The following is a 26,854-nucleotide window of genomic DNA, read 5'->3' on the forward strand; positions in this document are numbered from 1 at the left end:
CCCTCATTCTGCATTCTTTAAAATGTTCTTCTGGAACTCCCCATTGCCTTTGTGCAGTCTCTTGTCTGTGCACTTGCTCAGTGGAAAGGAACATTCCTCCGTGTAGCTCAGTCCTTAAGGGTGAGTGGAGCACTCACCTTCTCATGCTCCTGCTCCTTGGTTTGTCTTTACCCTTATGTTCTTTGTAGTTGGTAAATTCTGTGTCCACAACACTTCTCATTCTATGACAATCTTAGTACTTGTGGTAGCCCTGATGAACCTTTTTTCCCCCCACATGTTCCACCATCCACATAATTTAGTTTTTAAAGATGATGTTGCCAAAAAGAACAGATTGAATTTGCCTTGAAAGCTCTCTTCTGGGAAGCTGTTGTATTAACATGTTTTATTCTTAAAACAGATGACTAAAATACAGATATTTATTTTCTGAAGTGCTCAGAGTTAAAGAAGAATCAGGAAGTTGAATTGTGAATAGGCTCTCAAGGTTTTACGCCATCATCTCTTGAAGGGCGTTTGATTAGATGTGCTTTTGGGTGACATTTAATCATGCAAAGATAAACTTGTCTTAGTGTTTCTCAGCTGGGGGATATGTTTGGCTGTGAACAGAGCTCAACTAAATCTACTTACTGCTTGTTGCTTATCAGACTGTGTGTGCACAATGCATTCCTCCTAGGAACTGAACCGAACCTGCAGAGCCATGCAGCAGAGAATTGTGGAGCTTATCTCACGAGTGTCCAATGAAGAAGTCACAGAGGAGCTGCTGCACGTGAATGATGATTTAAACAACGTCTTCCTCCGATATGAAAGGTGGGGCACCTCTCCCAGCAACCATTTACATTCATTCAGGGTTTTCACTCAAGAATAAAATAGGTCAGTTGGTGAAATTGGGCCATCTGGGCCAAGGGTCCGATGTGACACAGAGAGCCAAACCACAGGAACCATTTACACAGTATTTTTATGGCCTTTTGTGGTAACATTCCTGTTTCAGTTGAGTCTTTTAATACTGTGATTTTTTTTTTTTTGTGCTATCCATTGAATTTTTGTGGGACGTATCCATAAAAATGCAAGGTGACCTTGTGAAAGCTCTCTGAACTAGCAGAGACTCGAGTCTGCAAGTCCCTGTTGGGCAGGACTGTACAGGTGTAGGGACTTGGGACCAAAAATAGCACAGCCACAGTTGCTAGTTCCCCTGCTAACCTGAGCTCTGCACAAATGTCTGTGCTGCTTCCTGGCTTAGGGAGGCTCCCGTGAGCTCTCTCTGCCCTCTGATCTCCGAGCTTTCCAGTCCCAGTGCTGGTGCAAGAGGAGCTGCCTGAGGTGGGCGGGACTATTGTGCATGCAGAGGATTTCTTTTTAAGTAATACTTAAAATCTTGGGGGGAAAAAAAAAAAAAGCCTGTCTTGTGCAGAGCTAATGTTTCGAAGAGCTGGTCTGCAGGAATCATCCCCAGGGACAGGACTTGGGGCACGGGACTTTCGACATGCCAGACAAAGGCACTGTCAGGCACATCTGCTGCAGGAGGTGACATGTGATGCCGCAGTCTTGGGAAAGTTTAATCTTCCCCTTAATGACAGGCCTGGGGAGTGAGGCACTAAAGAGTACCCTTTGTTCCTTGCTCTTAGCACGGGGCTTTGTTTCTCAAGCCTTTAAAAATAAATTAGACTCTAGATCTGTGAATTTGTGCTGTCAAGGCAGAGGCTGCAAAGACGACTCGGTGCCCTCGATTTTGCCTTTGATTTCGTCGTTCAGAGGAGATGGGGCAAACTTTGAAACAAACGCTGGCTTTTCGTGTGAAATGCTGTGTGTTTCATGCACAAGCAGGATTCTACAAGTGGCAAAGTGTAACTATCACTAAGGTTTAGTCTGGTCACCCTTAATAATTTTTCTATTTTCCCCCATCTGCAGCTTTGCTGACTGGGGCTGATGTGTTTGTAGTCATTATTCATGAAAGGGGAGCTGAGTGATGTTCGCAAGCTGTTTGTGGTGGAATAGCTGCCACTGGTCTGAGCGTTCAATAAATTCCAGTTCCTCCTCTGCTATTCCAAAAGCTCCACATCCATCATGCTGATTTCTAGCACAGAGACCAAGCTCTGTCAGTGACTCAAGCAGGAGCTCTGGCCTTCGCTGTGAAGCCTTGGGATGTAAATGAACAGAAGCCTTTTGGTGAGAAATGAGGTGGGAGGTGTCTTAGGTTTCCAGCAAAGGGAGTTGGATTTCCAGTAATAGCAAACACCCACAGTTTCCTAAAATTGAAATTTGGGCCTGAATTTGGTTTTGCTGCCTTTTAAGTCTGCATTTTCCTCTGTTACATTAAGAAAACATTTTCGTTTGCTTGACATTCCCTGTTGTATTTTGTCCATCTGGGAGAAAACCCGGAGGATTATATGAATGTTATGGATTTTTTGGTGGAAAGAGAGGTTACTTCTGAAACTACTTTGAAACATTCGAACCTTTAAAAAATCATGATGCGTTTTCTGGGAAGGAAGGAGATCAGACTGACCTCAGACAGGCCATGGGAGCAGGTAATTCCCCTACTGTTTTGAGTTCATAGAATCACAGAATGGTTGGGGTTGGAATGGACCTCAAAACTCATCTAATCCCACGCCCTGCCATGGGTGAGGACACCTTTCACTAAACCAGGTTGCTCAAAGCTCCATCCAGCCTGCCTTAAAGACTTTCATGAAAGTTGGGTTTAGGTTTGTGGCCCCAGATGCACTGAGCAGAGAAGACACCAGGGCTTTACTAACCAGACTTCTTCCCCTTAGAAGTATGAAGGTTTTGTCCAGCCTCATTACTTTTCCTTCTTGGAAAATACCAACCTATTTGAATGTAGGCTATTTGAATTGACTCAGGATGTGTTTTAAGCAGCAAATCTGCTGTTCATTGTCCCTCATGCCACGTGTGCCTGGGTCAGGCTGTGCCACACACAAATGGCTCCTCATTTGCATTATTGCAGCAAGAGGGAGCTGGTAAGTGGGAGTAAGACGAGCTGCAGTGCTTGGCTTGTTGAGCTGTGAGCATCAATCTTGCTGCAGTTCCTCCTGTCCCTTGGCTCACACAACAGTCTGTCACAAAGCACTTAATGATTAAAAAAACCCTTGAACCTAAAGACAAATCCTACAGTGTTTTTCAGGCATGTTTGTGCTGCAAGATCAGATTAATCAACTTAAAAATTCACCTTTGCCAAGAATGCAACTTCTCAGCAATCCTCCCTTTGTCCTGGCATGGAGTTAAAGCTTTCAGGCTTCCATTTTGAACCAGAGAAAACTTAAGTTCAGTGGCAAGCATGTCATGGCTTGGTTATAAACTCATGTTTTTCATTGTTTAATGGTGGCTTTGATAATCCATGTTGGTTTTTGGTTTTTTTTTTTTTCCAAACAGATTTGAACGATACAGATCGGGACGTTCCACACAAAACGCCAGCAATGGGGTAAGTACCTCACTCCATTTATTCTCTCAGCAGCTGCACCATCCCAGCTGTAGTACTACCAGTAGTATCACACCTTTTATTTGTCCAGCCCTGTGTCCTGCCTGTAGTGGCTAATGGTGGACGCCAGGAAAAGTAAGAATGTGGCAAACCTGAAGGGACAACTTTTAGCTCAGGAAGTCACTTCTCACTGAAACATCTCTGTGTTTACAGTCCTTGATGGATTTTCATTCCACTGTTAACTTTTCTGATTGCTTTTGAGTCCATGTGGACTTTGGGAGTTCACAATAAGTTCCACAGTTTCACTATACGTTTTTACGTATTTATTTTGCATTTATGTATAACAAATATTTTGTTTACATTTGATCAAGTCGCTTAATGATTTTTGTTTGCTTCACCTAATTTTTCTTCACTGCGTCTTACAATACTGCTGTTGGGGTTAATTTTCTTCATGCCACTCATAATTTTAGGAACTACTCTCATCTCCTGTTTAAGCAGCCCCTTTCCAAGGTGAAGAGTTCTAATTATTCTTTAAATGAAAACTCTTTTGTAGTTGTTTTATAGTGTTCAAGGCTTGACTTCATGATCAATCTGTATTACTACTACATTTTCTATTCTGCATTCATAACCATTTCCTCTGTTTACTTTGCTTTGCCACTTCTCCTGCAGTGTGATGCAAACTTCAGCAAAGACTCTTCATTGACACTTTAGTCACAATAAAGAAGTTTTGTTTCTGCAGACAGTTTATACCTAATGTGAAAATTGGTAGCAGAGTCAGTTTGACTTAGCTCTGATGTTGGTCTAGTGTTAAACACATTAGTTGAATCTGAAAAGATGTAGATGACCTCTGGGAGAGTTTCCTGCTGTGTTGAGCAGTCAGACTGAGGGTTTATTGGTGGCTGACCCTTTTTATTCTGCACTCATCACTGTAGTATCCAAGGAACTGTAATTCTCTCCTAGCAGCATGCAAGAGAGAACTTTATAGGAAGCAGCCATTGTTTTGTGATATTTGATGTTGTACTGCAAGAAGAAATTTCTGTCATGTGTAACTTCTGTGTTTCTTGTGTCCTGACAGGTACTGAATGAGGTGACAGAAGATAATTTAATAGATTTGGGTCCTGGCTCTCCAGCTGTAGTGAGCCCAATGGTTGGAAACTCAGCACCTCCATCTTCTCTTTCTTCACAGCTTGCAGGGCTTGGTGAGTGCCTGATCTAAATCCTGCTCTTCACTACCTGATTAATGTTGTTGTGTGGGCTCCAAAAGGTTTGGGTATGTGGCTTACAGGAGGATTAGAAGGCATCCCACTCCCCTGCACTGTGGCAATCTGCAGTTGAGAACCAGCCTGGCACAAAGGCAGGGGTTTATTAACCAGAGAGAAGACTGATGGAAAGGGTGCAGGTTGTTGTTCATGGCAGAACTTGTACTACTACTTTTATTTCTGCTTAGTTATAGTTCTTTGTGAAATCAGCCTGGTGAATGTTCTTGATTGCCCTTCTGCAAGTAATATTTGAAACCTTTGGATGAAAGGTTTTATAAAGCTGTTAAGTGGTTTACATTAAATTAAGCCAAAGATTGCTTGATTGGATCACTGGGTTTGACTGAAGGTTTTCCACCTCTTTCAGCACTGCACCCATACCATATCCCTTGGTTTGAAAGCATTGGTTTCACATTCAGTAACTGAGAGAAAACATTGCAGGGAAAGCTACTGTCCATGCCCAAAGTTTTGAACTGTGTTAGTGACTAGTAAATATCTCAGGATATTGGCAGCAGGTACACACCAATTCCCAAATGGTGGCTTCTCGATCAGGAGCATTTATGGAATGGGTGAATTAGACAATCTCTACATTTTTCTTTTAAGAACACACTATTAGCATCCTCCAGCCTTTTTTGAGCAAAAAACTGTCATCAGTGCTGCAGCTGTTAGTGATGATGGTGTTTGCACATGGTTTGCTGTTCCACTGGTTCACTGTTTTTTCTCCTCTGGTTGCAGACTTGGGCACAAACAGCGTCAGTGGCACACTCAGCTCCCTCCAGCACAGTAATCCTCGTGATGACTTCGACATGTTTGCACAGACAAGAGGCAGCTCCTTGGCTGAGCAGCGAAAGAAGTAAGTTGGAGCTTTGTCTTTAGTACTGAGTCATGGCATTGCTGTTTTCTGAGGGCATAAATCTGAAAATTCTTGACTTCGGTCCAATCTGAAAAAGAAGTTTTGGTGTATGTTTTCATGCTTTTAACCCAATCCCTATCCTTTTGGTTGTTGTTAATATAAGCAAGTGGAGAAGTTGCTACTGCTGGACAGAGCAGACTGGCTGGGTACTGTCTTAGTTAATGAGCTCACAAGTGTGCTTGCCTTGACTTCTGCCTTCTCCTAAAGGCTTGTCATCCCATCCACCCATGCTTGAGATACAGGAACATAAGGGTCCTTCACCTGAAGGTCATGGATGTACTTTGGTGACTGAATTACTGTCATCAAAGGCTTGGAAACAGAATTACCATCCAGTTAACTCTCCTCTTGGCCCCAGTCAGACTCTCACAGGCTGTCAAGGCAGTGTAGCTTGCTTGGCTCCATGCTACCCTTAATTTGTTTATATGCATAGGGCTTGCATCTCTAGAGCTGCAAATCTAGCACTTTCAAGGGCATTTAACAGGTCAAATTATTTTAATGTAAGATAAATCTATGCACTTATTAAGAAATCCTTTGATCCCTGTCAAGTGATATTCAATGAAAGACACACTCAGGTATTTTTCTGTTGTATATTATTTCTTGCCTCCTGGGTTCAGATTTTCGAGGAAGTAGTGGCTACCAGCAGTCAGAACATCATCAATATCTTGTCTCAAGCTAAGAAATGCTGGTAAATAGTTTTATCAAAAATTTAGAAAACTTGAGCCAACAAATTTATTGGTCTCTTTTTTTTGCAGTTATCAATATAGCTATTGGTACTGCCTCAGCTGTGGTATCAGTGCTGAGAAGAAATGCTCTAATGTAGAGGGATATGCCACCACTGGAGATTTTGGGCTGGGAGCCTTAATGTACAGTTAGAAAAGAGATGCATTGCAGGAGAGATCTAATCGAGGTCCCTCTGTCTCTTGTGCTAAACGAAGCACAAAACTACTCTTCCCACACCGTACCTAATGGAACAAGGAGCACGGATCATCCATGATTTCACAGGGGAGGATTGCTCCATCTTCCTTGGATTGTGCACTGTGTAAGCAGAGCAGCAGGGAGGAGGAAAGGCATGAGTGTGACTTGCTGTGGTGTGTAGGTGACAGCTCTGGGTGTGAGAGCTCTGGGTGCTGTGCTCACAGCTCGGGAGAAGCCAGCAGAGGAGGAGAGAGGGCTCCCCCTGCTCAGCCAGGCAGCCCCTCCCAGGAGCTGATTTATGGGCACATGTTTGTGTCTGCTGCAGCTCATGGTTCACCACTGTGCTCTGAGAGGTGGTGCTGCTGCCTCTGTCACCTGACTGCTCCATGTCCCTTTTGCATTGCAATTTAAGAAGCTTTTAACAGCTCTGTAAATAGTGCATTTCTTTGTCTGCTTCACTGCAGTTGCATAATTTCATCTCTCTTCCAGTCTCACTCTGCCTTCCCCCATGCACACATCAAGGTCAGGCTTCCAGATGTCATCTCCAAATCTTAAACATAATCTGCAATCAGGCCATTTTTCACAGTCCCCTGCTTGCTTTTGGACATGTTTAGGGTTCCTCATGACCTGTTTGCATGCCTTTCATAATGCTGATCTTACTCTCTTTGCTTCAAAGTGCTTTCCAAAAGTGATGGGTGGCCTTTGTACAGAGCCCACTCCTCTTCTTGGGGTGCAAACAGCACACTCCAAGTCATGTTAAGAAAAAGAATGTGCTTTCTGGTTCCCAGGGTAGTAAATCAGAGTATCCAGAGAATTCTTCTCCTGTGAGGAAAGGGTGGGAGAATTGGGATTGTTCAACCTGGAAAAGAGAAGGTCTTGGGGTGACCTAATTCCAATACCTGAAGGGAGCCTACGGGAAAGATGAGGAGAGACTATTTACAAGGGTCTGGAGTGACAGGACAAGGGGGAATGGGTTCAAACTGAGAGAGAGTAAGTTTAGATTAAATGTTTGGGAGAAATTCTTCCTTGTGAGGGTGGTGAAGCCCTGGCACAGGTTGCCCAGAGAAACCGTGACTGCCCCATCCCTGGAAGTGTCCAAGGCCAGGTTGGATGGGGCTTGGAGCAACCTGGGATAATGGAAGATGTCCCTGCCCATGGCAGGGGGATGGAATGAAATGATCTTTTAATGTCCCTTCCAACCCAGCCTTCCTGTGATTCTGTGTGGGTGACTGCTGGACTTCCTTCCAATCCTGTGTTTTGTTCCCTTCTTGCAGCGTGACGTACGAGGATCCACAGGCTGTCAAAGGACTGGCATCTGCCCTGGATGTTCGGAAACAGAACACGGGAGGGGTAGGTCACAGCTCTGTGTTTTGTTATCCATGTGGAATCCAAGCTGTAGGTGGCTGCTTTGATTGAGCTTCTCATTCTGTATTCCAGCAACGTGGTAGTAATGGCTATTTTGAAATTGATATCTGGGAGCAAGTACTTGCTCAGTAATGATCTCTAAAGAGATGCTGCTTAGCACTCCAGTCTACAAGACTTCAGAGTCATTGTGGGTAAATTCTCCTGTGTCCTTGCAGCTTGTCCGGGGAGTCCAGCTCTTTGGCTGGAAGCTCTGCTGAGAAGAATTAAATGGGGAATGCCCTGTGAACACTGGTGTGCATTGGCTTGGTTTGGTTTTGCTTATGAAAGTCTTAATCTACTAGACTTTGCTCCAAGTGCATGGATACATGAACGAGTTACAGGGAGAAATTATGCAGACTCTTAATGCTTCACATTCTTTGCCATAACTGCCCTTGCATGCGTCCTGTTTTGTCTGCCCAGGGCAGGCTGCTGCTCTCTTGTGTGGGCAGCAGAGCCCCATGGGCTGTCACCTCGCAGCAGCTGGCACTAAAAACACTGCTGAGAGAGCTTGGCCAGCTTTGCATCCCTCAGTGAAGGCAGCAGTGAAGGAGCTTTCAGCTCATCCCTCGACCCCTTGCTGCCACCCTGCTTTTTAAAGCTGTGCTGCTCTTTTGTACACAGCTGTGTGTAAGTAAGTCTTGAGAGGATGGAGCAAGTTCAGAGCCTTTTCCCAGTCCAATTTTAGGCTGTGATGACCACTAGGGAGCACGGCAGAGCCAGCGTAGCATGGGAGAGCCAATGCAGCATATGCCTCTCACCAGGGAGAATTACCTCCCCGTGCCTTGGCTGATCCCGCCCTGGTTCTTTCATGACATGAAGTGGGAGTGCTCTGGGCAGCTGGCATGCCTGGCAGCTTGTCCTCCAAGCCAGGGAGAATTTGTGTTGGGAGCCAGCTGGGGTCAGATCACAGCTGCCTGCCTGCCTGCCTGCCTGGGCTATGATTCAGTAGGAGCAGGGCCTCAGCTTACAGAGCATCCCCCACCCCACAAACCTACCTGCTTCTTCCTGTCCCTGTCCTCCTGCACAAAGGGTAATTTATAACCCAGGTCAGCCCTGTGACCAGTTGGAGCTGAGCCCCACAAAAACTCATGCCAGCAGTACTGAGGGATAAGGGGAAGCATGAGGAGGCAGGGGCAGAAATATTCCTTCATAGGAATTCCTGAATCCAGTGTGACATCCCAAGCCCCCAGTATCAGTGAGCTGTTATTGGCAGGACCTGGAGAAGGATTTGATATTCTGCTCTTTGTTCCTGGCTAGCCAAATGCAAGGGGCTTGCATTTAGCTGGTCAAGGGGGCTGTAATTCTCCCAGTGGCCTTGGGGTCATGTCCTTATTTATTAACACTTTTGTTTCCAGTCAGTTCTGCTTGAGGCAGCAGCACAACATGTCATTCACACCAGCAGAGCTGCTGCTCTGCCCCAAGTGTTGTCAGTTCAAAGGGCTGTGGCTGAGCTCATCTGGGGGTCAAAGTTTTTTGGGGCAAATGCCTTATAGATTGTGGAACTTGGGGCTCTGAGATGTTGTTGAGACTTTCAGCCTGTTTTTAAAGGTCCTGGAGAGTGTATCATGTAATCAGGAGAGCTTGTTTTGAAATGCAGTTGCTCTGTAATTGGTAAACACTTTTTTCTCAACTGTTGTGAGGCTTGTGGGTGTCTCTTCTTAAAGGAAATAAAAATTTAACTCTTCTAAAGTTACCAACCCCAGCATGTGTAGCAAAAAAACTGGCAGCGCTCAGTAAACGAAGAGACAGGCTTTAATTTGGGTAGAGCTAATTTAAGAACAGCTCTAGGGAGGAGCCAGAAGCTTTGCAACACATTCTTCACACACGTCTCGTTCCAGCACAGTTGTCCAGTGGTAGAATTCAGCACATCCGACGTTTCTAATGTAGTCATTCTCAGAATGGTCTGCAGAGAGGAGGCTGATCACGTGGCATTAGCTGTCTTTTAATGTGATTTAGCAGCTGGAAACAAGATGAGCTAAAAATACGCTGTTTTCTTAATATTGCTTTTCCATGTTGGGAATTGCTTTTGTTGCCACACAGTTGTTGCGTGATCACAACTGGGAGGAGAGGTGTCCAAGAAACAATTCTCTGGTGTTACACAGAGAGTAGATGAAATTGGAATGATTTCCCGTTTTTTTTGGTTTTGTTTTCTCTTCCTCAGGAAATGAGACTTAAAAAATTGCAGCTGATTCTCCATTACCTGTGTTAATGGGGACAGGAGAGGTGTCTGGGTGGATGTACATAACACACCAGTGGCTCTCTGCTGAGCTCACCCACTTCTGGGCTGGAGCCACTGTGCTCTGCTGAGCCCCTCCAGAGTTGGAGATGACTCTGCATCCCACCCTGGCTCAGGGAGGAGATGCTGAAGGACAAGAAGCCATCTCAGAGTGTTTGTGGTGCTGTGCCACGCAGTCTGCAGCCTGCTCAGGGGAGCTGGATGCATCAGCAGTCCTTTAACCTCTGTGCTTTTCCAGAGGGGCAGTTTGAAAGGCTGCCAGGACACTGCAGCAAACTGCCCTGACTTCACCTCCACTCAACACCATTGCAGAGCTGCTGTGCTGTTAGTGTGGGGCACAGTCTGTCTGCTGAGGTCAAGGATGTGAGCAGGGTGTGCTGCAACCCACAGCTTCATAAACAAGGGGTACTCCACAGAGTGTGACATGAGTTTCCAGTGCAGCCTGACTGACTGCAGGAAGCTTGTACAGCCTCTCTTTTCCTTCTTCTAAGAAGATGACAAACATCAGCCTCACTACTAGCCAGTGGTTGGTTTATTTTATTATTGTTTTTATTTTTAATGACATCGTGGAGGAAGTGCTAAAACGCTGTGAACTGTCTGTAGGTAGTGCAGAATTTGGGGTGAGGTCTGGCCTTCCATGGACAGAGCTGACAGGCAGAGTGGGACACAGCTGCTGCCAGAAGCTACTGTAGGCATCTCTCTGTGTGTGTATGTGTGTGTCTGTGTATGTGAAGTTTTTAACTGTTTTATTACTTTATCACGGGTTGTTGCTGTGGTTTCTCTCTTTATGGACCTTTCTGTTCTCAACACAGAGGAGAGGTAAAGGTGGGAACTCAGACATGGAGCCCATAGACAAGTGGCTAATTACACAAGGAATGGTGAGGACTTCACCAGTGAAGCAATTCCTACTGCCCACCCCAGTCCCTGACCTAGAATAACCATCCTCCGTTCACCTCTCGTCCTGCCCTGTTGAACCGCTTGAAATCGGACAGTACAAGGAGTTTATTTCCCACCTACATCATTACCTGGGGCAAAGGGAAAGATTTGCACCAATTTCTGGTTTATACAGCACAAAGACTTATAAACAACTGAATCATTTGTAGGATCCCACGTCACCTTCAGAAGAGGCCTGGGGATCCAATCGGTTCCTTCTACTGTCTTGATTTATTTATGCAGTATCCACTTTTCGAGGGATAAACACAAGTCTCATGGATTTTATTCATAAAAGAGGACACTTGCTATCTCTCTTTAAAGCAGCCATTAATGGTAGTGCTTAACTTCATGGTCTGGAATAAACATGGGGAAGTTGTTGGATCATATGTAGTTGAACTGAGTAATGTAGGGGTAGTTCTTTATGCAAGGAAGGGAATGGGAGAACTGCTACCCAGATTGACATCTTCAACCCCACTGGCATTAGGAGTCAGACTCCAGAAGGTACAATAGTGTTTCTAGCTTTAAGGATTTAATTCCTGTGTCTGGTGATGCCAGTGTCTTGATAAAATCAGGCTTCTGAAGATCACTGAACCTGTGCACATTCTGACCCTGTTTGAAGTTGTCCTTCATCAATGTGCTTGCAGAGAGAAGTTCAAAGCCTGCTTTAGGTGCAGAAGCCAGAGGAAGGGAAAAAAATAGCCTCAGCTGTGCCTTAAAGCCAAGTTCTAAGACCATTTTTTTTTGGACTATGTAATCCATCACTTTAAGTGCTTGAGATTAGTACCAATTATGTGACCTAACTGTAGAAAATCCTCCTGAGACAGTCCTGGCTGCAGCCAAGTTCAGAGAGGTGCAGGGAGAATTCCCTTTGCTGGGTGTGCTGGCAGTGCAGCGTGTGGAGCTGAGCACCAGGAAGCCCATGGAGCAGGAATGTCTCACTCCAGGGAGAGCCCTGAATGTGCCAGACTAAACTGCCCATTGCTTAAAAAGAGAAACACCCCAGAAAGTTTAAAGTTTAGACAATCCAGAGTGTTTAGTATCTACTCTGTGAAACACTTGAGTTTGTTCTTCTGGATTTAGAGCTAATCCAGATTATTTCTCAGGGCGGGTTTGGAAATTTGGCAGAAGTTTGCATGGCTGGTGCACAGTGATGGGACAGGTGTTTTATCTGCCTGCCCATGCAAGCACCCAAAAGCAGTTCCATGCCTCCTCACACATGGGGATAAATCCACCTGTCCCTGGGAGCCAGAGGGTCATTTTCGTGCTGTCAGACACCCACAGCTCCTAAGGTGAGAGTGAAAAGCTGTAAAATGAGCAGCAGTATCAGCTTTGCCTCCGATATTGTTGACTGTGGCTCACAGAGGCTCTCGCTGTTCGGTGGCTCTGTTGCAGCCAGGGATGTGCTGTGCCACTGTTAGATGTTCATCCATAATGAATAATCCAGTGATTGAGTTAGTTCCTCTTCTTTGCCTTTCCACTGTTTACAAGAGCGGGGAAGCATGAAATCGGCACCCCTGCTGTTCACACCACTCACACCACTGTTTTATTAAAAAAGCAAACAGCATATTCCTTCATTGGCTTGTGGTTATTCAGTCTGGAAAAAGGATACTGCAGCATTCATGGAGGCATATGGATTTGGGGAGGGGAGGGGGCCTGGCTGTCCAACCAGTCACTGCTCTTACAAGCCTGTCACCTTGTTTGTATGCTAAACACAAGAGAGAAATACCTAAAATAAAACTAAACTAATCATTAACTCCGTTTCTCTCTTAACTGGCTGTAGTTCTTAACAGTATTTATTAATATGACACGTAGCATTTACAATGCCAGTGGATAACTAGAATCCCAGGTATGAACTTGGTGTGCCCACTCTGTGGGGTACTTTTTGTACTTCAATGAGGAGGAAAGAGGGGTGAGCTGACACTGCTGTTCCCTGTGCCTGTACAACACTGAGACCACTCAAAGGGAATTCTCCACCTACCAGAGTGGTTCTCACATCCCTCATGACCTGATGTTGTTCTATCCAAGCTGTGATACATTTCAGCTTTGGGATGAGTCCTTCCCACTCCATTTCTGGGCATCCCAGTTCACCACACACCTTTGCAGTCTCTGGCTCTCCTCTCCCAGTGACTTTGGCAGTGTTGTTTTTGTTTCAAGTTTACCTGTGGCTCAGTTCTGCGAGCGAGGTGATGCCAGGACCATGGAGACACACAAGGCACACCTTTATCCATCCATCCCAGCTCTACCTAGAAAACTAAAATAGACAAATGATACTGGCAGAAGACATTTCCAGTTCTTACATGACTGAGGGATGGGAGATGAGCTGTTGCAGTGACAGAGCTGTCTGCAGTGTAAGGTTTTACCATGCAAGTGTCACACAAGGGTCTGGATCAGCAGCCATTAGGCACAGAATTTACCATAAAGCCACATTTTAGTGGAGGTAGTCTCAGTTCCCTTCTCATGAGATTGGAGAGCTATTGAGATTTTTATTAACATATTTATTTCTTAGAATAATCTGTCAACCCACTCACATGCCAAATGGGTTATTTGTTATGAAAGTGAGAAGTAGGTGTTGCTTAAGCCACCACGTCAGGACATTAATTGGGACAGTGGCAGGGGAAGGATGAAACTGAACCAGAATTCACAGAAAGTGATATGAACACCACTTAGCATTCTATCTTGACTGCCAGCAGCATGCCTGGCTAGAGAGGAGAGCCCTCTTTGTAGGGAAGATAGGTGAGTAAAGATTAAATGAAACCTCTGTTAATTAGTAACCAAGTGGGATGCCGCTATGTGTGCCTTCAAGAGAGAGATAGGATCTGAGATGTGGAAATGACTTGGGTAACGTGAGACTGTTGAATAACATCATCGTGGAGACTGAAGTGCTTGAATTGTGGCTAGACCCAAAAATAGACATGTGAAGATCCCATTTCTTCCATTTGTGGGACCCCTCTCCCTGTTGAAGGCAAGCAGGTGTTTTCCCTCAGCCAAAGACCACAGGGTCTCCTTACCCATCCAGCCATGGTGTTTCTCAGAGCACTGTGCAAGGACAACCCAATCCCCTGTGCTAGTGAGGGCTGGCAGTGTCTGGGCAAGCCTGTCAGATCCAGATGGGCTGGTTGTTGTACGGGCACAACAGGCTCTGTTGGGGAACAAGCTGCACCCAAGCTCTTGCCTGCCCCGGCTGTGCAATGCATAAACACAGTGAGGAGTAATCAAGTAGTCAATTTAATCCTTGCATGTAAAGTCAAGCGTGTTCTAATATCGAGGCCAAGCAGCTATTTCAAGATCACAACAGCTTTAAATAGATGGTAAGGCTGTAGTAGTAAGCTGGAGTAGCGTGCTAGTGTGCTCCTAGTGCTGCTGTAGGAATGACAGACCTTTACTACTGCTAACCAACGAGGGGAAGTGAGCAGCAACTAACCAAGGACTGGTGTCAGCTTTGTTAAACATCTAGAAAGAAGTGGAATTAACTAAGCTATTACAAGGCAGTAGTCTGGCAACAATTAGCATAAACCTTGTTAAACATTTTAAGAACATTAATGAGCTCACCTAGAGACCTGAATTGTCATTTCATACCTGCTTCTTTTCCAGTGGGATCATTTTTAATAGAAATAAAATGTGATAATAATAACCTTAAACTGTCTTTTTAAGGGTAGAATATTGGATTTTATGACTTCTGAGGAAATATATTGGCAATACTCTTTGGCTTTTGATTGCTAGTGAGAACATCAACACAATCTAACTTAGATGAGTTGGAACTTGAATTCCAGGTTCCTGTGGGTTTTGTGGGATTGAACGCTCACTTTTGTTCTCCCAGCCCTCCTTTTCCATTTCCCTTTCAGGACTGTTGAGATGATCCCATTTGTAGGATTTTCCGAAGACTAAATAAAAAAGGAATTTAAACAATCAGCCCAACTTTTAATTAAAGCCAGTTACTTAAAGTACCCAAAAATATCTTGTGACTTAATTTCTATTTATGTTGAGTATAGACTTTAAAAAAAAAAAATCACAATATCTTTATACAAACAGCTCTTGCAGCCAGCACTGACTATCTGAGGAGCTCTGGTGCCAAGACTGAAAGCTTCACTAGACTGTGGAAGTTTGCATAATCAAAGTATTAACAAGACAGTATCCCATTCCAGAGTTTTTTCCATGTAGTCTGTGGCTGCCACTGCTGCTTGTTCCCAGAAACTGTTGTCTTTTTTAATGTGTAAAGTAGTTAATTTATTTTTACATTGCCTCTGTTGTGATTTAGGGATTAGTTATAACGAAATTCCCTTGCACATTTTTCAGTTTAGGGCTTCTGAAAGGGGGAGAACTGCCAAATACCCAACTGACTGGCAAAAATGAAGCTTCTCTGTGTGGTCAGTTTAAAATGAAATACAAATGGTACAATGTTATCGTTAAAATAATTTAAAGCTTCCAGTTACTTTCTGAGAGCTTCTCCCCTCTTTATGCTTGAACAAATTAAACCTGACACACATAACCCATGTTTTATGAGGAAAATGGGGCTCAGAGTCTGAGGAAAGTAAACTGGAAGTCTGAGCATGGAAGGAGCAGTAGATACAAACCCTCAGCACTTTGTGGGTGTGCTGGGAGACAAGAGGAAGCTTTTTAAAAGGTCAGTGCTGAATAACAAATGGCTGACACACTCAGATGTTTATCTTACAGCTTTGTGTGCTTCTCTGCAAGAAGTGTTCTTGCACTTCTGAGGGCTTTGTTTGTTTGTTATAAGTAGCTCTAGCTGAAAGTAGAATTTCCTTTTTTTTTTTGTTTTTTTATTTCTTTTTTTAAAATTCTTACAAAACACCACAGCACAAACTCTTGAGCTGCTGAGCTGTTCTTCGAGGACTTCTGCAAATTCAAGAGTCCTGTGATTCTCAGGAATTCAGTACTTGATCAGTCATCTGTCATGTTTGGAGGATAATCAAGATTTGAGCTGGTGTTCCTTCTAATACAGGGACACAGTACTGCCATGCTTTTTAGAACAGCTCCTCTTATTTCATAAAATCTTAAAATCTTGAAATTATTTGGGTAGGAAAAAAAGACCATCTCATTCCAACCCCCTGCCATGGGCAGGGATACCTTCCTTCCACCAGATCAAGTTGCTCCACCTTCCTGGTGCTACTCTTTGGCGGAGATGCTTTAGATTTAGTTCTGGATTTCCAGTTCTTTGACACAACCAACCCACTTTAGCAGACCTCACCTCAACCAAGGGCTTAAGTGGCCTTTTCAGTACAAAGGGCCACTTGATTCTGTGAAAAAAATTCCAGAGGAGCTTTGCTAAACAGCCTCAGCCTCTGTGATCCAGCATCTGTCTGTCTTCCTGTGCTAGAAGAGCCTGAGAAAACTACATCTCCCAGGAAATGCATCTGCAGAGCCTCCTGCAGCTCTTCTTACTGAATCACAGAGTCATTAAGATTGGAAAAGACCTCAAAACCATCACATCCAACCGTTACCTCAGCACTGCAAAGGCCACAGCTAAGCCATGTCCCTAGGCACCACATCCATATGGGTTTTTATCATTTCCAGGGAGGGCAATTCCTGTGAGAGGTTTCAGGCAAAGCTGTGGCAAACCCCTGACACCTTTTCTGCCTAGGAGAGTCCCTCTAACAGTGCCAGGTCTCCTGCCTGCCAGCCCTGGTGCCTAGCTGCCGTGCCCTGGCCTGGAACTCGGGTGGAAAACAAAACATTGTTTTCCAACTATTTTTCAGGTTGTCCCTACCAGATCTATTGTGGTGTTTCCTGTTTACCTCGGCAGGCCTCTGTTGTATTTAAGCAGTGTAGTTAAGTCAGGAAATTCTACACCTAATACTCAGTAATTTCCCTTTGCTGACCCAGTTACCCTTAGTGCTGTGTGAAATCACTGCCTCTGCACTGCCCGTCACAATCACACTGGTGATTGTGGACCATTTCCACTGCAGGGGCAGAGGCAAACCTTCCATGCCTGAGTGTTAAATTATCCCTGGAGCCTGACCTGCTCTGGAGAGCCCTGCTGCAGCTCTGGTGCTGTGCTCTCCTCCTCTGCCTCATCCTCCTCCTCCCTCACCTTGGAGACTCCACACTTTGCACTGGCACTCGTTGGACTCTGCTGCCGAGGGTCACCTTTGGCAGAGGAGTGGGAGCTGAGAGCTGGGGCAGTTTTGCTTTAAACCCTTGTGCCAAGACTTGCCAGGGCTCTGTGGCGTGGTGGGAGGAGGATCTGGGAGGAAGCATGACTGTTTCCTGGGCTCTGACTCCTCCACCTGCAGGGAAAACCAAATTGTTTTTATAGGAGTGTTGCCTGAAGACTTTGCGCCCCTCTTTTTCTAACCCTTCACTGTGGCTAATACCCATTTAAAAAAACCAAAAGGTGTAAATTTAACATTTCAAAACCTAACTGATATCCAGTATTCTACCCTTAAAAGCATTTCACGATCAAGATTAGAATCATCAGTCCATCTTGATGGTTTTAATATGTGGTCGAGAAGTTACTCGTCTTACGCTGGCATCCAGTCACGTCATTCCCCATAATCTTTCTCTTGTTTTTTTTTAGCCTTGTTGTTCATAATTTCCTTTCCAAGTTGTTTCTTTATTTGAAATGCCATTTATATTTTGTTGCCTTTTTTTTTTCTTCCCAGCACATCTTACATCTTTGTTTTTGTTTTGTTTTTAATCTTATTTCTGGCGTTTTCCATCGCTCTGTGGCCATGATTGTGGATGTGTTTTGGTTTTTGCCTGCCTTGCTGTTCTCTCGCTGCACTCCCTAGATCCCTGTTGCACAGTCCTCTGTCATGGATGACATTGAGGAGTGGCTCAGTACCGACTTGGTGAGACTCTTTATATTTTCATTTTTCACTTGCACGGTTAACTTTCAATGCATTGCTGAGTTCCTGGTACTTCTCATACTGGGAAGCAGTGAAACTTCCCAAGCAGAGAGTTTGGTTCCCTTTGAAGGGAATATCTAAGCAGGAGGAGTCAGGGTCATGTTCAGCAATTCAATCAAAACACATTTTTTCTGAGCTGTTTTATTTTCCCTTCTCCATGTGAACATCACAGAGTAGCATGTGTTCCAGAAAATGTGGGATTCTGGTCCCCAAATAGGAAAGCATTAAATACAGGCTGAATTTTTCTGCACCAGACTTAAAGCCAATGTTTAAAGCTGCATTATTTAGACAGGATCTAAGTTCATGCTTATGTTGAGGCATGCTTTTAAGAGATGCTGGATCAGGGCTTAGATTCCTTTCAAATCAAGATGTCTTTGTTAAACTGGCTGGCAATCTTGAAATGTTTCATAATAGTAATAATAAAAATTTATAACAGTTGCTCTTCAATGTTTATAACTTTCAGTTTTTCCTAAATGATTATTGTCTGGTAATTATTACACAAACAAACAAACAAACAAAAAGCAGAATTAAAAGTAGCTTTGCCTTCACCCTGGAGTTAGTTTTGCTGTCCCAACACACATTTGGTTTAAGCAGGATACAACTAGTACACATTTATTCTGGTTTGGTTTTCTTTTTTTTCAATGTAAGCATCTGACTCAAATCAACCAAGTGCATTTTGTGGGGTGGGTGGTGGGTTGTGTTCACACTGTTCTTTTAAACATGGTTTTAGTGAACTGTACTTGTGGTCACCATATCCCCAAGGATCCTTCCAGCTTCAGACAAAAAACTCCCAACTCCCTAGGGTCTCCCACAGCCCCTGGCTGGGAGCTGTGGGATTCAGGCTCCATTCCCCAGCTCTGGAAGCAGAGCTGCAGACATGCTCTGGCACGTCAGCCCTGTGCTCTGGCACTGGAGGAGCTGGCTTGGAAAGAAAAAAAAATTCTCCAGCACTCCAGAGGTGCCTGAAGTGCTTAAACATTCTGGGTTCAGTGTTTGATTTTGGCAGACTGGCTGGCTGTCTCTGAAATGTCACTGGGTTCCAGCTGCAGGTAGGTTTGTCAGGCCTCGGTACAGGAGTCAATTACAAATTTAATTACAAACTGGCCTCATTTTGGTAAAAGAAATACAGTAAATGTAGCATGTCCACTCTGCCTGAACAATAAACTTTTGTCTTTGCCATTTAAATTAATTTAGAGGGAGAGGAGATCTGATGGAGAGATATGGAGGTAGCTCTGTGCATCTGTCATCCCCAGGATAGACTTGCTTAAAAGGAACAAAGCAGAGAAATGTCCTGGAAATGCCTGAGCAAGCCTGGGGATGTCCCTGGGTCCCCATCCCAACCCTATGTGGGTGCAGCAGAGAGATGCCTGTGAAAATTTGGACTGGATTTTTGTTTTTCAGTCTGGGTCCCATCCTCCTTGTTTTGTTAACAGTGCAACTCTCTGCTTCTCAGGTGAGGAAGTTGCAAGTTAGGTTAGGTAATTGTTTTTTCCTTACCCTTTTGGGGTATGCTGGGACAAACAGCAGCTCTGCCTGTGAAGAGGCTGCTGTGTGAACTTTTGGAAACCTCAGTGCAGTAGAAAGCCAGGAGATGCTCTAAAAACCTTTGTGAGGCCAGTCAGTATGCTCCCACTCCTGGTAGGGAAGCTAGGTATAGACAAATACTTCACTTTTTCAAAGCAGGGTCAACATGAGGTTTTCAGCACTTATTTTTACCCATCTTTAACATCCTGATAGATTGACAGGGATGCATATCCCTGAACTTTTAATTTCATTATTGGAAATGCACAAACTGGTGGAAATGCTGTGACCCTGTGGCATTCCCAGCCTTTGATTCTGATAGACAGACACTAACTGCTGTCAGTATCCTTCATCCAGCTCACCCTGGTCTTGTCTTTGTACAGCATGGACACAGGAAAGCTGCTATATTTTTGTATGAAACCTAAAATGAACTCTCAAAGGAGGAATGTTGACCCCAAACATTTTTGCACGTGTCCTTTGTCAGCTAAAAGCGCATTTTATTTGAAGACACAATGCAAACCACAGGCCTGACTTTTTTAAGGACTGTGTGACAGAACAGATGCCATCTGGTACAGTGTGTGTATGACTCACACAGCTCAGATTTGGGCCAGAATTACTGTCTGAAGGGGAAACAGCGCTGGACTGACATTCAGATCCAACAGGGAAAGCTTAGCTATCCAACAGCAATCTTCAGAAGCACCTCAGTGCTCATCCTCCTGCTCTGCAGCACAGTGAAATGTCAGTCCCCACTGCCCTCCCGACGTGGGAGCCTTGTGATTTCCCCAGGTCGCCCTGCTCTGATGGTTAATATGTGGAAACAAGTGGTGGAAACTGTCCAGTTGTATTAAAGGTGGAGGGGATGACAGCGCAGGGGAAGCACTGCCTGTGCTCACGTGCCTTTTTCTTCCCATTGCAGAAAGGCAACGAACTGGAAGAAGGAGTGACCAGTGAAGGTAAGCAGAGATGCCCCTGGCTATGAGCCATTCTCAGGTTAGTGCTCAGATGGAATTTGCTTTGATCCCTGCTGAGATGCTGCCTTATCCCAGCCGGATGTTCCCCAGCAAAGCTTCCATGCTCAGAAAGGCGGGAGGAGAGCATTTCACAGCAAAAGGTTCATATTTATGGTGTGGGGAGCCCTCCTGGCTGTAAGTGCTTCCCTGCCATCTTCCTTGGCTGTGCTCTGTGTTTGTGCCAGCAGGAATGTGTCCCCGAGCCTCTCAGCCCTTTGGAATGATGTTTCCCTGGTTCTGTCACAGCCGGTGGCATAGTGTGGGTTTGATTCCAGCTGCTGCCTGAGCTCGGGTGTCTCCAAGGACGGCTGTACCCTTTCCCGAGGAAGTCAGGCTGTACCAGCGTTTGTGCCTGCAAACACAGCCCGACAGGATGCCAGGCCCTGGAATTTCAACCCCTGCCAACCTCTGTCCTCGGGGCCAAACCCCTAAGCCCCGTTCTTACCTGTCTCCCTTCTGTTTTTGCGTTGCAGAGTTTGACAAATTTTTAGAAGAGCGAGCCAAAGCGGCGGAGATGGTTCCCAATCTGCCATCCCCTCCCCTGGAAGCCCCCACCCCTCCGACAAATCCTTCCAGCAGGAAAAAGCAGGAGCGCTCGGAGGACGCCCTCTTTGCACTGTGAAGATGGCACAGAGCCACCCTGCCACCCCTGTGCTCCGCCGGCGAATGTCGCCGCACGGCCACTTTGTCCTCCCACAGCCCTTGGCTAACAACGACCCCCGTGCCCCTCCATTCCATAGTTTGCTTCTCCTTCCCTCCCTCCCAAAACGATCCACCCCCACAAGCTGACTCTTTCTATTTAAATCCAACACTATTCCTGCCAGACCACGATTCTCCAGCACTCGCTTAATCCCCTCCTTCCTGTCCCAGCTGCACAAAACCAGCTCTTGATGCTGAAAACCCCTTCAGAATGCACGAGTACGTCACACTGGGCTGAAACAAAAGCCCAGGGGGGAGAGAGCAGCCTTGCCCTTCAATTTATGTAGGGATCATCCTCTTCTGTAGGCAGGTCCTGCCAAGTAGACGGCTCTGTCAATCAGCATGTAATTGACTGAGCTGGAATGTTCAGGAGGAGCGTGTCTTTATTTTTAGATAAAATGTTAATGTATTGGCTTTCGTGTTGGATTCGACAGCAAGGAACAACTGTTCCCCTTTCAACATGTGCTTCACAAGTTAAAATCCTTTACTCTCCCACTCACACATCTCCTGGTACCATATGGTGGTCGCTTTTCCCCACTTTCTGTGGCGTTTAATTTCTAAATCTCACAGGGTATTTTTTGCCTTGTGTTTTATCTGGGCTTGCTCTAATCTGAAGCAGTCTGTTGGCCATGTCCAGTAGCTCTGGCAGTTGATAAGGATGGAAAGTGCTGGGCTAAATGCATGCTGTAACGATGGCACAGGAAGCACCTCACTCTTCAGGAGACCATTCTCACACAGGAATTTTCCTGGTGTGTTTGCCTTTTAAAATGGTTATTTTCTCCTTACCTTAATTCCTTCTTCGGTGACTGTAGAGCTCTGCCTTTGGTGTAAACATCCATGCAGATGGCTGGGACTTGCTTGTGGATTGGGTGTGAACTGAGTTTCCTGGATTCTCTGCCATGCCTGGTAGGATAGACATGCTGGTTCCTGGGAGTAGGGATGAGGAAAAGAGGCAAACCTCAGAGCTTTGTATGGAACGCTGAGGGAGATGGTTACCATGGAGGGATTAGCCGTGCCAGCCTGTGCTGGAGGTGAAACTCCTCATTTCCTTCTAGTTTTAGGCCTGAGAAAGTGTTGAAACGATTGTGACCGTGCTATTTGTAATTTTTGGAATGTCTTTTGATCCCTGTGCCCTTCATTAACTCCAGGCTCCTACGGGGCTGCAGTCTCTGTACAAACAAGAATATTCCCTTGCTTGCCAGAGGCATGGCCAGGATTCCTGCTCCTCTGGGGCTGCCAGAAGGGATTCCAGCATGTGTGCCTGCCTTGCTGGGCTGACAGGCAGAGCTGGAGCAGGCAGCTCCAGCCATCGCCGCATCCCCCAGTGTGTTCCTTGGGAGGAAGCCAGTGGCGCAGGATGGCAGGATCAAAGAGAGAGCTAAGCAGTGCATGGCAGGAGAATCTCCTGTCCTGACAGAGAGGCACTTTATCAGCTGAACGCCTGTGCAGGCAGCAGGCTCCAGCCCCTCTTCCTCAGGGTGTTGCTCAGCTTAGGCAACCAGCCACCTCCTTCTGACCTGACATGTCTGAGCTTCCCAGGATGCTGATGTGTGTCGAGCTCTCTTGGAAGTTGTTCTAGGCCAAGTGATAGAAGCTTTTATCTGAGCATGTCATTTTATCAGCCCATACCATACTCTCTGGAGACCACCCCCCTTGGGATGTTGTGACACACAAAGCCTGTTACCAAATGCCTGATTGCAGCACTGATGGACTTTGAGAGCGGACACATTAATCTTTAAAGGGAAACATTGTTTGGTGCAGGATTTCCAGCCTGTCCCAGGTCAGGTTTCACTCTGTGCTCTCCCTGCTCATCTTCTCTGTCCTGCCCTGCCTGCAGCCTCTTCCAGGATCCCTCCATATGTAGCTGGGCCCAGGCAGGGCTGTCCTGCCACCCCTCTGTGCTGACATGGCACCTCATGGCTGCTCCCTGTAGCACGGCTTACAAATGGACAGGGAAAACCAGTTCAAGGATGGAGATAACTTGGAGATCAAGCTTTTCTCCCCACTTGCTGGCCCTCTCTCCAGTTGAAGCCTTTCTATGTTGGTCTGCAGAGGCATTCTCTCATTCCATCTTCTCCGTGGCTAAAGGAACCTGCCAGGGCAGTCTGCCTCGGCTCTCAGCCACTGCCCTCACTGCTCAACACAAGATGAGCCCAATGCTCAGGGATTGGCACTGCCAGCTTGCTGCAACACGTCAGATGTGCCCATCAGCTCCCAGAAACCTGAGGAAACTTCTGTGGCGACGCTGATTTGATTTCAGACGGCGTCTGGTGATCGCCTGAGCAGTCTCGCCAGCACAAAATGAATTGCTGGTATTCCTGTCAATGCAGAAAGCTCCGTGGGTGTTTTAAGTGTGTATTTTCTCTTCTAAATCCTTGAAACACATTGACCCTGTAAATGGCCACATCAGGTGATTCTAAGCATGTTAATCCAGCTTCCCTGCCAAGCCAGAGGAGATAATCGCATTGCTCAGGCATGGGGACACTGTCAGATGGTGCAGAGTGGCACGGATGTCACCGTCACCGAGCCCCCGCAGTGTCCCACTGTGGCTGTGCTGGCCCTTCATCCCCTACCACTCAGCCAAAAGGTGCTGGGGGTGTGTGCTTTTAATGCTTCTTTCTGTCACACTAAACCAGTCCTGGGATCTCCAAGGCACTGCTTTAGGGAGAATTTGGTCCCTTCCTGGAACATTCTGCAGAGCTGTCAGTGTTTCCTCTCTCCAGCGAGGAGGAAAAGAGATGGAATGAGAAGGCTGGGGGGAAAATACAGAGTGTGTTGGCAGAGCTCAAGGGGCTCTTTTGGTGTGTGCAGCCTCAGGCAACCCGGGGTCCCTGCTGACACTCTGCATTATCCTCTGGAAAGCCATGGCACTGCTTGCAGGGAGTGGCAGGTGCCACCAGCACGAGTGGTGGCTTTGCTGGAAGTAGGGCAGCTCCCGGGAGAAGCTTTCCTTGGGAGGAAACAGACTTTTGGAAAGACCTGGGATGGATCTGGAGCCCAAATCCACCACACTTGGCTCTCGGGGCTGGAAGCACCAAAGGGAACAGAGTGTGGCAGAACAGGTGGTTTAGCCCAAACCTTCTTTAACAAATACAAGAGCTACACTAGAGCTTCCCAAATGTCCTGTATCAGGATCTCTCATCTTCCCTGTCCTCTTGTGGTCTGCAGAAAACCAGAGCGGTGGGAACTGTTTGAGGGAAAGGGAAGGGGTTTTTCACTTCAGGAGACCAACTTCTCGATTAATCTTTCCTCCGCTTTCACTCATAAGTGCTTCCTCTGTGCAAGTGGGCAGAGGACTCGAGTGGCTCCAGTGCTTGCAAAAACAGGGATGGAGCTGCAGCCTGATCCACTTTCCATGAAAAATAACATCCCAGAGCTTTCTAGGCATATTAGGAATCACAGCTTGACACTCAATGACACTAAATTATTCTTGGGGTCCTTTGTAAGTTCTAATCGCGCCCTGTTCTAGGTTAAAATATTTATTTTGTCTATATATTTTCTTTCCAGTGTGTTTTTTAACCTCTTCTGTTAACTCTTCATGTGCTGAGATGTAAGGAATCAATGGTTTCTATTTAAATATATCCTTTGGGTTTTGGTTTTTTTTTAATTGTTCTGTGTAGATTTTAGCTGCATCTTCGGCAGGTGTAGTAGATAACAATGTGCTGTACAGACATTTAGGGTGTTTAGGATGTAGGTAAGGCTCATAGGAGAAGTGCTCATAAAAACGTAGCACGGTGTCTGTCAAAGGGAACAGCAAAAATGCTGAGACTGGTCCATACTGGGACCCTCACGTAGCCTCCAACATACCTTTTTCCCTTGTGATTATCACAGCCTCCATCTCTGGGATGTGCTGATCAAACCAGCTCTGCCATCCCCAGGGCTGGTCTTGCACCTCCAAGCTGAAGGATTTTTAGTGAGGATTTCTGTTTGTTTGACTTCATTCAGCGTTTGTTGATGGGATGCATTGGCTATTCCCACTTTGAAATGGAGGACTGGGAGCTGGCTGTGGTGGCGAGATGTTTCCCTCCAGTGGTGGAAGAACAGATCCAGGCCGTGATTTCAGGCCCAGGGCAGGGGTGATGGTCCCTCTGTGCAGGAGCCAAGCCCACGCTCCACACCCTGCCAGCACAGCCTGTCTCTGCTCCTCCATTCCCTGCTCCCCTGATGTCACCTGCAGGGACAGGCTGTGCAGCCCAGGAGAGCAAACAAGACAGATTTCTAACACTGTTTCATCCGATTAGTTGTTGAGTCTCCTGCGGCTGCTGGGAGCTGTAGAGTGGGAACTGCTTGTGCTATCTCCATCCCCGTCCATCCCCATCCAGCTCCGTCATTGTTTACCTCCTCAGGGCTGACCACAAGCCTTGCGGAGCCTCCCCTGGAAAAAACCAGCTCAGAACAGTTATTTTTATGGAAATAATGAAGCAGTGAGTGGATTTAGAGCTGTGTTGGAGGTAACCCTTCCGCTGCTGTGGGTTCCCACCAGCCAAGGAGACGAGGTGCCCACAGCAGCACCGTCCACTCATCCATCCCAAACTGCAGCCTCTGGAGCAGGCTGTGCCTGCCTGCTCCAGCCCCAGGTTCCCAACACCTCCTCCTCACCTGGAGAGAGGTGAGGCTGTGTGTCACCAAGAGCCAGCTGGCCTCGAGCACTGCCGAGCTCTGATGCTGGTTCTCTTTAGCCCATGGCAAACCCACTCTTCCAAAATTCCCACCGTGCTCCGTGTTTTTATGAGTACGAGCTCCTCATTCCCTACATGTTCCTATGAGCTGTTGTTAACCCTACAAACGTAACCTGTGTAATAGCTTCTCTGTATATTACAGCTGTAGGCTTTCCAGATAAAAGTGGATAATATTTATTTACTGAAGATACTGGATATTTTTTTGTTTGGGAATGGGGTAGGGGGAGAAAGGGGACATAACTGTTTAAAGAGATCGACTATGTAAAGAGAAACAAAATACACAAAAAGCAGAGAAACCCAACACTAAAACATCGCTGTATTCAAGTAGAAAGTGTTTCCGTTGAGGACGAGACAACTGTATTAATCTGCCATTGTTTAACTTGCTCCAGAAATCATCTCCTTGGTTCCTGCATGTGAGATATTCCAATAAATACACTATTAGTGTGAGCTGGGGGTGCTATCGTCTGTCTCTCACCTGGGGACTCACTTGGGTATTCCCACTGGGAGAAGGTTTGTGCCCAGCAGTTGCTCTTTGTGTCTTCACGTGGCTCATGCTGTGCTCAGTGCTGTGTTGCCAGTGCTGCTAAATTCGTGTCCCACTAAATTTTGGCACATCTTTTGAGGCTGACATCAGGCAGGTGCACAGGTGACAATCTGAGTGCTTGGTGGGAACCTGCCCACCTCGCAGGGCTTAACTGATAGTCCTTGGAAGGCAATTGGATCTCCACCCTGGTGACCTAGAAAGTAGTGGGTGATGTTCCCAGCCCATCCAAGGGCCACTTTCCTGACTCATCAGCCAGGAATTCATTCCAACATCTCCATTATGATGATAGTTTTGACGGGCAGAGAAAGAAGATCACCAGCTTAGGAGCTCCAGAGAAGTGGCACTGGCCAAATCCAAACCAGTTTGGCAGAATGGTACCCTCTGTCCTGCATGTGGAGATCCAAGCTGATTGTTGAAAGCTGGGGAAGGGGTGTGGAATAGCTGGAAAGATGGG

At 46.0% G+C, this 26,854-nt stretch overlaps 1 protein-coding gene across 4 annotated transcripts in view; it reads left to right on the forward strand.

Moving 5' to 3' along the window:
• Positions 1–26,303, forward strand: part of TOM1L2 (target of myb1 like 2 membrane trafficking protein) — a 55,710-nt gene extending 29,407 nt beyond the window's left edge. Inside the window, exons 8-16 of one of the 4 annotated variants that reach the window (XM_085074417.1) lie at positions 671–804; positions 3,379–3,427; positions 4,500–4,623; positions 5,416–5,533; positions 7,783–7,858; positions 10,961–11,026; positions 17,831–17,890; positions 20,385–20,421; positions 20,952–26,303. In XM_085074417.1, coding sequence (XP_084930543.1) covers positions 671–804; positions 3,379–3,427; positions 4,500–4,623; positions 5,416–5,533; positions 7,783–7,858; positions 10,961–11,026; positions 17,831–17,890; positions 20,385–20,421; positions 20,952–21,100 — 813 coding nt within the window. In that variant the 3' untranslated portion in view covers positions 21,101–26,303. The other 3 variants (XM_085074419.1, XM_085074420.1, XM_085074421.1) reach the window with 3 other exon arrangements.
• Positions 26,304–26,854: the final 551 nt, after the last annotated feature.

The sequence above is a fragment of the Lichenostomus cassidix genome, chromosome 14 (genome assembly GCF_008360975.1).
Source record: "Lichenostomus cassidix isolate B80296 chromosome 14, HeHo_3.0, whole genome shotgun sequence".
Taxonomy (NCBI): domain Eukaryota; kingdom Metazoa; phylum Chordata; class Aves; order Passeriformes; family Meliphagidae; genus Lichenostomus; species Lichenostomus cassidix.